General features: G+C 43.5%; 1 protein-coding gene across 1 annotated transcript; it reads left to right on the forward strand.

Moving 5' to 3' along the window:
* Nucleotides 1–858: 858 nt before the first annotated feature.
* On the forward strand, nucleotides 859–11,754 carry osgn1 (oxidative stress induced growth inhibitor 1). The gene is made up of 6 exons (XM_061220803.1): nucleotides 859–1,046; nucleotides 3,429–3,503; nucleotides 3,850–3,986; nucleotides 4,664–4,855; nucleotides 5,916–6,007; nucleotides 7,413–11,754. The coding sequence occupies exons 2-6, from the start codon at nucleotides 3,446–3,448 to the stop codon at nucleotides 8,398–8,400; spliced, it is 1,467 nt and encodes a 488-aa protein (XP_061076787.1). The 5' UTR covers nucleotides 859–1,046; nucleotides 3,429–3,445; the 3' UTR covers nucleotides 8,401–11,754.
* The last annotated feature ends 960 nt before the right edge of the window (nucleotides 11,755–12,714 follow it).

Raw genomic sequence — 12,714 nt, forward strand, 5'->3', positions numbered from 1 at the left:
TAAAGGGCATTCAGTGTGATATAATTATACAGTACAGTATATCAAACATTATATTATAATAATTATTTTATAATATAATAGCAATGTAGTATATCATTATATTATCCAGAAAGCCCTTCATTAATATTTACATTTACTTACATTGAATTATATTATTTTATAGTAAATATTATATACTATATTAAAGAAAGCTTTGTATCAATGTAATATAACCAATGGGAAAGGAAAGAACAAAACATTGCACTGACATGTGGTGTTGGGAAGGTATTTCCACTATAATCATCTCTCATTGGTTTAGTGACAAATCTATCATTTAGTCTGTGCCATGAAGAAATAATGTTTTCTAAAATTCTCCTTTATCTGTTACTTTCAACCTTAAAAAATTCTTCAGAAAATTAGCTGATCATTTGCCAAGGCACTAGTAAAAGCATCAATTTTTTTTTAAAGAAACTACGACTAAGGTATCAAATCATAATTGTCAACGTTTGTCGTCCCAGCAAGAAATGTTTCTGAGTAGTTTGCATTTATTGTTAACGTGGCCGTCTTTTTCGAAATAATGAGGTGTATTCCTCCAAGTAGGCTCACCTTATCCAATATTTTACCAAGTTCTTTACTGAACACTAAGTTTATTTTCTCATTTCACACACAATGCGCACTTGACTACGATTGGCCAATTAGCGAAAAATATGTAGTGTAAGGCTACGAATAAAAACATCGGATAAGATGGTTGAGCTTCTTGCATCATTCTGACAGACCTATAGCAAGCAATTGCGTCAATGTCTGTGGCTGCAGTCATTGGACAGAGAAAAAGAGGCAAGCCCCCTTTTATAATACTCGTCCCAGACTTGCAGGGTCCGGCAATTATAACAGTGGGGTCCTCGCCGCAAAGACAGGACTCTTGATTTGGGAAAGAGTGCGTAGACGAAAAGGTTATCTGCATTTGAAGAATATTTACACAGCTACATCGAAAGAGAAGTGCTCAGATAGAGCAGGACACAACAGTTGTCGCACCAGCTAGCGATTTTACTGCAGAACGCAATATAGCGGTAAGTAGCAGTTAGCTAGCTAAGGCTAGCCTTTATTTCCTTGAACCATCGTCCACTGTCATGATGCACAGATGCTGGTTTGCTCATTTAATTGGGTAAATTACCTTGAGGAGGAGTTGTGAAACCAGGTTAGCTAGCCGAGCTAATCTGGATTGTATTGGTGTGGATAGCTAGTTAGCGCTTGAGAATATAAATAGTCGTTTGTAAATAGTGCCAATTAACTTATCTTAATCGTATTTCAATTGGGAATTAGGTTATCGTTAGCCATTTTCCTTAAGAAAGCGAATGGCTTAAATCTGTTTGCTAATTACAATCCAGTTTGTACGCTCGACCTGTGGCAGTCAGTGGATCTAGTTGTCCAGTTGAATTAACCCGGTAGGGGTATGGTGTGGATCTGCCTTATGCAGACCGGTCTTGATTGCTAACGTTAGCTAACATAATTCTGCAACACCGACATAGACATCAGCTGGGTACATATTCTTAATATGCTATTGCAACCTTAGGACTTTCGAAGATCCTGGGCTTGTGCATCGATACGGTTTTCCGTAGCATGTGTAACGGGAAATGTAGCTTGCGAGCATATTTTAATCGTAGTTGTGGGATAGCTCAAGCTTTCTTTTTTTAACTGGTTTCTAGCTGTGTGTTCAATGCGTTTGGTGTTATGGTACGTTTCGAAAATGTTCAGTTATTGCAGCTTTGATTCAAGCTGTCTTGTCAGCTAACGCATGTGCGCCGAACCTGCTAGCGCGTGAAATGGCTCCTCCCCACCCGCCCGGGGACGGATTATTCTTGTCAAGAACTTCTATGCACTATATAATAAAATAAAATGCTTTATAGAATCGCTTGAATATCCTTTAAAATATCTGATAACATATTTCAGATAACGTTTCTTTATAAAGTGAAACATTGTGAGATGGCGTAGGCTACTGTACACTGCCTGCGGACGTGGAGCAGCGTTAAATTAACCATAGATGGTCCTGGAACGCCCACTCCAGACGGTTTGTATCAGACGGCCCACATGCTACTGTACGTCTGTTAATCTTGATATCAGTTGAATACAGACCGCCGTCGTGAGACAGACCATTGGGCAGAGATGCATCCCCTCGAGTTTGCGTTTATCAGTGTGTGGTCTAGAGACTAGGCGGCTACGCTTCGCCTGTATCAGCATAAACGTCGCTGTGCATCCTCCAAAACAGATAAAAAATGAATTTAAAAAACCTGTTATGAAGTTGAACTTTCATTAAACATACTGCATTTTACCGCTAAATTGCGCATCTATGTAACCGTTCCGAATGCTACGATCAATAACATCGCCCGAATAGTTTTATGGGGTTTGCATTCTGTCTATTGCTTTCTTGGGACCAAGTATGTTCAGAACCCCTCGCGAAATTATAGAATCAACTGTGAGCACTTATTTAAATCGGCCGGAATGCGCAACTACGGACACGCTTCAGATAATTATGTGTTTTCAGGTTCTCTATTTCATAATGGCTTATTATATTTTACTTTATATACATTATATGAGGTTATTATGTACATTCTTGCTTGCAATTCCTCCTGAATTTGTGTGTCCGGTGTCAAGTTATTGATGACAAGGAGGGAGACGCCCACAAAACGTTCTGCAGGTATGGAAACTGAAGAAACAAACAGCAGCGTTTATTTGAAACTTTTTTTTTTTTAAACTTACCATAATTAATGAATAAAGTAATAAAGTTGCAATTTGCTTTAGTAAAGAGACTATCGTTGTCATTTAGTGTTTAAATGTAGCGTCAGTGCGTGAGTTTATTATCTTAAGAAAAGGAGCTCCTCTAAGATAAAGATGTTAAATGTAGAAGACGCGATTGTCTTGTTCTTTCACTGTGTAGCCTAGCATTTCAACGATGTATTAAAATGCAGCGCAGTCATGGATTAATTAATCGCTCCGTTCTCAGCTGAGCAGCTGTAGCGAGGCGGGTACGGTGCCCTGCACTTTCTGCAGCGTCACTGTGATTCTGAGGCGCATTACGTAACCGTCAGCGAGCAGCTGTCATGCCGCCGCTGGTTCTCTCCCCCACTGACCGTAGCGCTACATTTCATTACTTGAATTTCATTTATTTTTTCATTTGCTTATTTATTTGTTTAAACCACAAACCCGAGAATACCCATATGTATATACCGCCATTTTAAAGCTGGCAGCGTTTGTAGGAAGTGAATTATCCCTTTTTTTGTGTGCAAATTCCCACAGTGTAGATTGTTCATGTTCATTTGCTTTATGAAAAATAAGAAATTCTACACACGATACTAAAATGAGCAGGGCTTTGATGAGCGAAATGGTTCTGTGGTGGTCTTGCGTTCTTGCAAGATTTTGTGCTTAATGAAGATTAAATGTTTTTTAACACACAGATCACGCACTGAGAGCGATGGACTTAGAGGAGGATCACATAGTCCCCAGAGACGTCCTGCCGGTGGTCGTCATCGGTAAGTAGCCTACGGTTTACCATGTCGGGGACGCTCCTGGGCACTTTTGCCGCTTGCCTTCTGGCGCATGGATAGTGTAGCCAACGCATTATGTGCTGAACGATTCTTGTTGTTTGTTTATTTCCTTCACCAGGAATTATGTTAAAGCTGCTTAAGGTTGCATTTTTCAACTTGAAATCTTGCATACTTTGTCATGTGATCATGAACTCAGTTTTTGCTCAGTTTTTATAAATTTTTATTTTTTATTTTTTTCTGTTCATGCAGGTTCAGTTCTTCCTGAATTTTCTCAGCCTTTGTCCTTAAGCAGTATGTGCCTGGGCAGAATCTGTTGATGCATGTTTTTCAGGTAATGGGCCTTCTGGGATTTGTCTGTCGTATCTGCTGTCGGGGTACGTGCCCTACCTGTCGCCCGAGGGCAGTCACCCAAATCCCATCCTTCACAGCAAGCTGCAGCATCACCCGCACCTGTCCCTGCTGGAGCAGGTATGGCAAATATGCGGAAATATGACAACAAAAAAAAAATTATTAACTCTTTTTTTTTTTTTTTTTGTATTTAGTCTTTGGATCTGTCTCTTTCTGTTGGTCAGAATGATGACAGACATTCATTAAGACGGACATTTTTCCAAACATGTTAGAAAATGTGTAATTTAGTCTGCATATCCTATTCATCTGCTGTAGTACACAATACATGGGCTAAAGTCTGTCTAATTTCAAGCCAATTGGTGTGTGAATGAGAAGCATCAAATGTAAAGCGCTTTGGATGAAGGTGCTATATAACCACCAACCATTTACCATTTATTTGTACACTTAATTCAAAAACAAAACTTGCAAACACAACTGTTTTGAGAGCAAAATGTCAGCCCTAGTTAAAATAATGATTTAGTACAGTGTGTCTCTTTCACCATCTAACTGGTCCATCTGGATTCTGGATCAAGCTTATCCTGATTTTTCAGTATCAAACCTATCGTAATATCCACCTTCGAATTTTTAAATACTCTCTTCCTGCTTTGCTGAAAGTTTGCCAAGGGCATTTGTTCAGGAAGCGTGCGCTCTGTCTCCATCTAGTGTCCGTTCGTAATATTACAGTTTTCTGTTTGGATTTCAGTCAGTGCATGATGTAGGCCGCAGGTTGTGTGCTAACGCTGCGTGTCTGCTGCCAGGATCTGGAGTACCTTTGCGAAGGCCTGGAGGGCCGCTCGTCCAACCCGGTGGCAGTGCTCTTTGATTCGCTCCTCCTGCCCGACAGCGATTTCGGGGCGGACTACCCCTCTCCCCTCGTGTGGCGCTACGAGCCGGAGCGGGCTATCCCACACGTGGTCCTGGGGAGGGGCCCTCCCGGGGGCGCCTGGCACGTGAGTCCCCGTCCCCGCCCGCGGTCGCGTTACGCTCAGACGAGACGCCAGGTTCTGTGGGCAAGAGTGGGAACAGCTTGCACTGAACCGCAGACACAGTAGACCAGGGATCAGAAACCTGTGGCCCTCGAGGGCAGAGAACTGCTGGTGTTACGCCTTCTCTTTACTTGGGAGTCAGGTGTGAAGACAGTCTGCCCAAACAGTAGCACTAATTACACTAAAAGTTTATGATCCCTGCAAGAGACTAACCAGTTACTAAACTCTGAGTGTCTTCTTAACAGTCATAGTTTTCTATGATCCCTGTATCGAAATTCATTTGGGTATGTAAAGAGTGTGATACAGTTTCATTTGTTTACCAGAAAAAAGTTACTGGAACTACTACTACTACAGGGGGTATATCACAAAGCAAGATAAAACCCAGAACAGGGTTACTTCAGTTCATCTTCCAGTTTTGGAAGAATTTTGTTTTTTGCTCTTTGTCCAGTTTATTCGATAATCCTGCTTTATGATGTACCACCCTGTAATCTAGAATAAGACTCTGACAAAGAGGATGTGATAAGTGATATTGTGGTTATTTTATTTTATTTATGTCTGTGCCTAAACCCTTCTGTGCAGTCGCATTAGGATCGTGTTGCTCGTCTTTCTTTGGTTGTACGGTTACGTGTTTTCTGTTTACGGCCCATTACTGCGGCGTTGTGTGGGGAAGGGATGGGACCGTTTAGCCGAGCGTAACAGGCTGGCTCTTGTATCTGCAATGTAATGTTTTAAAAATGAATGCAGCCAAACTAAATACATCACAGAATTTGATTAATGTATTATAAATGTGTCATGTACCATAATTAAAGCGTTATTTTTTAACAAGATATTGTAATGCATTATTTAGAAAAATACATTAAATATGAGCTTGGACGGATGTTGACTGAAGAGTCTTGTAGAAACAAGGAAACAAAGTAGCAGGAAGAGGCTAATCTGTAGAGATGATCTCACCCTGTGTGGGAAACGGCGTCAAGGCTGTGGTCTGTTTGCACGCGGTGCTCTGAGCCCTGTGATTGGTCCGCAGGCCATGGAGGGCTCCATGCTCACGCTCAGCCTGGCCAATTGGATGGAGCTGCCGGGGTTGAAGCTGAAGGACTGGGTGCGAGAGAAACGCAGGTCAGTCCGGTTCCGCTACACCGCCACCTGGTGGCCGTGTGAGAGTTCGCCGTTTAATTTTAAATTTCGCGTTTTTAAAGGGACAATAGGTGATTTCTGACTTCTAAAGGTCAAGATAGTAATAGCAGCAACAAACACCTTCAAAGCACTACACTGTTTATCCCTCCTTCTTCTCTGTAAACGTGCACAGGTTGAAACGCCATTGGCTGTGGCAATTTTCAACCAATGACCTTGAGTTATTGTGCAGCTATACAATGTTTTGGTACAGTGCTGGGCCATCAACTGTATATTTTGAAACCCGACTATAAACACAGGCAGAGGGTGAGTCAATATGTCAGTGAGCCTTTTTCAATGATTGGAAGCGATTTAAACACAAAAATCTTACCTATTGTACCTTCAGCAATCCATGACATTTAGGGTCAATTGCAGCATGCTTAGCTGGGGTTTAAACCTCTGGGGTTTATATCACAAAGCAGGATAGCTTTGCTGAGTAAAACCCAGAAAAGCACTTTTTACTTCAGTCCATGTTCCAGATTCAGGAGGGTTCTGGCTAACTGTGTAATCCTGATTTGTGAAACAGACCCCAGGTTTCCTCTGTGTTGCATCCTTATTTCACAGGTTTGGATAACCGTTCCAGTTATGTAGTTCCCTGGTCTAGGGCAGTATCTTGGTTTTGGTGATCCACGGTGTATGGTACCATAGTAACATAATAGCTTTATGTTGTAGTGAGCTGCCAACTGGTCTTAATTGGACACTAAATGTTTTTATTTCAACTTTTTACATCTAAGCCAGAAATCGCTATGCGTGTCCTAAAGTAAATCTCATTCACATCGCAGGATTCAGTCGGACCAACTTTCATTTACTGTGCTGAATTATGGAATGCTATTATGGAAAATAATGCAATTGGAAGACAGCACAGTGCAATTGAACCTGAGGGTCTTTAAAGACCAGCTGAATTGAATGGAATAGAAAATTTGATTGCCAAGTACACAATGATGTAAAATTTAAATCAAAATAGTTTTCCAGGAACTGGATGGGGAAAAAACTTGAAACTACCCAAGCATTATAATCATATACATCTTATGGAATACATACTTTAAAGGTACATTGTTATTTTTAACATTGTACATTGTTAAAACATTGTTACAAGACCATTCGTATCGTTGAAAAAGGCTCACTGGCATGTTGACTCACCCTCTGCCTGTGTTTATAGTCCTTAAATTCGGTTTGCTGCTATTCCTCTCTTGACCGTTAGAAGTCCGAAATTACCTATTGTACCTTTTAAGATGTGTTCGCATTGTTGGAAAAAGTTAATTGTGATTTCAGATTGTCTGTAATGTTTTGATGTGTAATGTTTTGATGTGTAATGTTGGTGCATGTGCGTGTGTGTGTGCGTGCATAACAGGAGTGTGCGTAACGACCGCGCCACCCCGGCCGAGATCGCCTCGTACTACCAGCACTACGTGACGCTGATGGGCCTCCAGGAGCGCTTCGTCTGCGGCACCACGGTGACGTCGCTGCGCCGCGTCTCCACGGCGACCGGCGAGGCCTGGCGGGTCAGCGGGCTGCGGCGGGAGGCGGGGGCGGAGCTCCCCTTCACCCTGTACGCCGAGAGGGCGGTGCTGGCCACCGGCACCCACGACATCCCCGCCCGCCTGGGCGTGCCGGGGGAGGGCCTCCCCTTCGTCTGCCACGGCTTCTCCGAGCTGGAGGCCGCCATCGCCGCCGGCCGCCTCGGCCAATCGGCGGACCCCGTGCTGGTGGTGGGGGCGGGGCTCACGGCCGCCGACGCCGTGCTGGCCGCCCGTCACCTCAACGCCCCCGTGAGGCACGCCTTCCGGCGCGCCGTCAACGACCCCGCCCTCATCTTCAACCAGCTGCCCAAGGTGCTCTACCCCGAGTACCACAAGGTGCACCAGATGATGACTCAGCAGCAGGCCGGCGGGGAAACGTCGAGCGAGCCCACCTGCTCCGGCTCCTACCCGGGCTACGTCAGCTTCCCCCGGCACCGCGTGCTGGCCTTCCGCCCGGACCGGAAGTGCGTTCTGGAGGGAGACGGGGGCCAGAGGACGGTCCTCCAGGTGTCCACGGTCCTGGTTCTAATCGGTTCTCACCCCAACCTGTCCTTCCTGCCGGGCAACGGGCAGCCCCTGGGCGTGGAGCCCGGAGAGCCCATCAGCTGCCGCAGGAACCCGCTGCAGGTGGACCCCTACACCCACGAGTGCGCGGGGGAGCCGGGGCTCTACGCCATGGGGCCCCTGGTGGGGGAGAACTTTGTGCGCTTCCTGAAGGGCGGGGCCCTGGCCATCGCGGCGCACCTGGGGCGGGGACGCAGGGGGGAGGGAGAGCGGTCCGGCGGGCGGGACGAGCTACCCCGCGCGCCCGATTCCTGATCGGGTCGGACGGGTCGGACCGATGGGGGTCTTCCTCCGGTCTGGCCGGCTGAAGAACTGCTCACAGGATCTACAGGAAGCCCCATCTGGGGCGGCAATCCCATTAGACTAGAGAGAGGGCCTGGAGGACCAATGCTGTGCTGGATGTGTGGAGAGGGGCCGGGGCTCTGTCTGCACTTTGACCCTGATCGATTGGGCAGCTCTGTAATGTGTACACAGGACATTTGTCCTTTTTGTACAGGTAGGGCTTGTAGCCTGATTCAGCAGGAAACATCAACATCCACAACCTGAATGTCTCAGCCCGGGGGTTTGTCAGTAACAATAACTCACGCAAACCAGCATACACGGCTTTTACGTTGTTTGCCCACTGATGGCAGAAAAGAGTGTTCAGCAGTGAATGTGAAGGCTAGCAGCTGCTAGAAATTATGATTCTGGGTTCTGATTTCTGATTGTGTAAAAACCACAGTCCTGCTTTTAGTCTCCCTCTTGCCGTGCAAGGCTGACGGGTGGGCCGTATTTGGTTCCCCAAAAAATTGCGTCATTCTATTTAAAGCAATGATTCATCTCTCCAGAAATTCCTCTGGAATGCAAAGGAGGTTTCGCATGTTTATTTATAAAGTGCAATTCCCCATATACTCACAAGATGGCACCAGACAGGCAATAATTGAACTTCAAATATTTGCAGACATCAACTTGCTTGACTTTCCTTTCCCATCTTCACTGGTATTGGGTCAGTTAGTGAAATTGAAATTCTATAAAAATGTAAAACGATGTTAAATTAATCTTACAAGGGCGTTTTTCGGTGGGATAATTCATGTATATATTGATTTTCGTTCCACTAAATTATGTCAGCTGACCGAAGTGCACACAATCTATTTTTCCAAATATACCATCTTCAGGCAATAAATACATTTAAAAACGGTAATTGCTGAAGTGGCAGCTGTTGGATGTGCTGAATTGGAATATGAAGAAGGAAGGATGCTGGCCAACTCCTCACAAAACTCTGACATTAAAACCTGGTCATTCAAAGCCTGAGGAACAATGTACCTCATTCGCTATCAGCACTCAGCAGCCCTGGTCCTCGCGTGGACGACGTTTCGGAGCATTTGGCTCGTCCAGATGAATGTTTTTATTTGGAATTTGAGCCGAAATGGAGAAATGCCAGCACGTCGATTAATACTAAATACTAATATTAATATTATTACGCCTGCCGATTAATGCAGTTTTTATTGTGGACGGAGCAAAATCCAGGAACATCTCTGCCACTCCAGAACCAGGCCTGTCTATCGCTGTATGAAGCAATACTGAAGTGTGTGTGTGTGTGTGTGTGTGTGTGTGTGTGTGTGTGTGTGTGTGTGTGTGTGTGTGTGTGTGTGTGTGAGAGTGTGTGAGAGAGAGAGAGAGAGAGAGAGTGAGAGTGTGAGTGTGTTTGCGTGCTTGTGCATTATACACCATTACTACTAATATCAACACAACATTTATATTTTTATAATCCATATAATTTCCGTGTCAGTAACAAAGTACAGATTTGCTGCATGTTCTAGTTTCCATTTGTTTGCGTTTAAGTGAACAGACATTCCTCACAAGCCACTCCTGAAAGAGATTAAGCGCAGTCCTGTTTTTTTGTGTTGGGAAAGAAAGAAAACAATGAGTGGTACGTGAATGTTACATTCATATTTGTTTATCCAGACCTAATGGGGGAAAATGCACTGGCTAAAGCTATGTTAATATTTGCCAATAAATTAAAATGTTCTGTATAAAATTAAGAAGACGAACTCAAACTATTGCGTTGTGTTTGCATTTTGACTGTAAGACCTGGTCATTGTTAAATTTCCTTTATTTGGAAGTCAAATTTGATATTGTATATATTTGTCATCAGCCAGTGGTTTTGAAAGGGGCATACCCTTTTAGCTTGTGTATTACTTCGAGATCTGGCGGAGTTTAAAATGGAACGCCTCCGTTTTATCATCAGTGCTGTTACCTTACCCAACCCGCACGCAATGGTCGCGTTAGCCCGTGGAATTCTGCATCTTTCGAACACAGGACATTTCAAAATCTGCATTTTACACTTCACTTGCGTTGTGATAAAATGAACGTTTTTGCCATAACGTCAGCTATATACATTTTAGTATGGCATTTGTCACAGAAGTCGGATGAAGCGTCAGGATTAGTAGGACTAAATAAAATGCAAGTCATGTTTCGAGTTTTGGTTAAAACACCGGTCTGCCACACAGGCTAAATTTCATTATAATATTTATAATTTACTCTTGCTCTTACATGTCGTTTTTGCATTCCAATTAAGCACTTTCTCTTTTAATCTTGCAATGTTGTGTAAACGTTATGATCAATTTATGTAAATATTATGATCAGGTGAAGGTTCAGGTCTGGGTCATTGCCCGTAGCAATCTGGGGGGGAAAAACCTTGCAATATCTGCATTTGAAGAACGCAGCGTGTTTTTTTTTCTTCACTGAGATTTGACTCTTTTTCTGCGTGAAAAATGCAGGATCCTGTGTTATCGCGACCACGGACAACATACACCTTTCGAGTAGGCTTTAAGAACGTGATCTGTACTTTGATCGATATACTTTAGACACATTTTATATGGTTGTTTGTACGGATACCCTACCCATTGATTCCTCTGGCTTATTGTTTTGGCACATTGTGTATATTTTTATCTGCTGAGAGTCATCGTTACTCATCTGAATTGTGTGTAGTTCATTTCTGCTTTCATGTTTGTTAGTTAAAGTAGGTCATGAGCACTACTGTGGTGATTGACTGGTTTAAAGGACCCAACGCTGATCTATGATTATTTGGCGCGTCTGAAAAAAAACGCTCTCCCTCATTTATTTTGCCGTAATACTCTGGGGTTTTTAAAGACGAGCGCCCTCCCTGTTCCTGACACTGTTGTGTTGGGGTTTCTGGTACTCTCGTCTGAACCAGAAGGGTTTGGGTTTAAGTCCAGCATAGATCTGTCTTATAATGGTGCTTCTCAAGAATGCAGCTGAATAAATGGATACGTCAGATATTTATCACACAGGGTTAGAAGATAAGTAAAGTTAACTTAAAGTTCAATAATATAATGATTATCAGGGGGACCTGTGTGGTGTGTATTGCCAACATGACCTTGCCTTAAGATGTCCACCCTCTCTCCGTATGCATACTGGAATTCTCAGACCCACGTCGTTGTGGTCCAGACTGTCTGCACTGAAAAGTCTTTCGTGGTTGAAGCATGTTCCTGGCTGCTATTTCATTTTTATACTGCTTTCCTGAATCTGTGGAACATTCAATTCATTTTCGAGGCTCTTTTTCCTATCAGTGGTTTGATAATAAATATGCATTGTTTGCTAATTTAACTGTTTTGCATTGTATTTACTTAAGAAGGCCTTTTGGTGGAAGACCCAACTCCTTCACACACACACACACACACACACACACACACACAGTACTTGGTGCATTTTGTGTAATAAAAAATGTACATGTACGTAATCAAATTTGTCATTTTTGTTACTTGTGCCATCCATTTTATAGTACATGAGTTTATGAACTGTAAGTATGCTGCCAAAGGAGAATAAACCATTGGGAAAAGGGATAGTTGCATGCTAAGCAATAAAACAAAGGATCTAATCATTATTCATGTTAACCATTAATTATGCACATCCAATCATTTATGTGTATGAATGTCGAAAACATGGCAACATGGCTCAGGCAGTAAGAGCAGTCGTCTGGTTGCCGGTTCGATCCCCCACCCGGGCTGTGTCGAAGTGTCCCTGAGCAAGACACCTAACCCCCAAATGCTCCTGACGAGCTGGTCGGGGCATGGTAGTCAATCGCTGTCGGTGTGTGAGTGTGTGTATGAATGGGTGAATGGAGAAGCATCAATTGTACAGCGCTTTGGATAAAGGTGCTATATAAATGCCTGCCATTTACCATTACCATTTAAAACACACAACCACATTCTGTTCAGCCTTGCTGTTATTCTTTTGATTTACCAGCAGAGGGCAGCACAGTCAAAGAGAACCCCGAAACCGCATGAACGGCTGAGTGCGTAATGCGTTTGTCAGGTGTGTAAAATCACCTGGGACATACACGTGTTTACGGGCAAAAGGTTTCCCTTGCATCGCGGCCAAAACTTCTGTTGTAGAAATGAAAACATGAGGTCATTCAGCACCGCGTCGCAGAAATATTAGCCTGTAGACCTTAGCGCTCGTCTTTACAGATCTATAGCAAGGAGACGGCAGTAAGTAGTTTCCACCATCTTAGACTGCTTTATTTTAAATGATTCATCTCAGTCGTTTTCTCTCCTAAACATTGAA

The sequence above is a fragment of the Conger conger genome, chromosome 14 (assembly GCF_963514075.1).
Source record: "Conger conger chromosome 14, fConCon1.1, whole genome shotgun sequence".
NCBI lineage: Eukaryota > Metazoa > Chordata > Actinopteri > Anguilliformes > Congridae > Conger > Conger conger.

Excerpts from the sequence above, each read along its gene's own strand:
- osgn1 (XM_061220803.1), top strand. The coding sequence starts at position 3,446 with ATGGACTTAGAGGAGGATCACATAGTCCCCAGAGACGTCCTGCCGGTG. Across the intron at positions 4,856-5,915 it reads CTCCCGGGGGCGCCTGGCAC|GCCATGGAGGGCTCCATGCT; the intron begins GTGAGTCCCCGT and ends ATTGGTCCGCAG. Across the intron at positions 6,008-7,412 it reads TGGGTGCGAGAGAAACGCAG|GAGTGTGCGTAACGACCGCG; the intron begins GTCAGTCCGGTT and ends CGTGCATAACAG.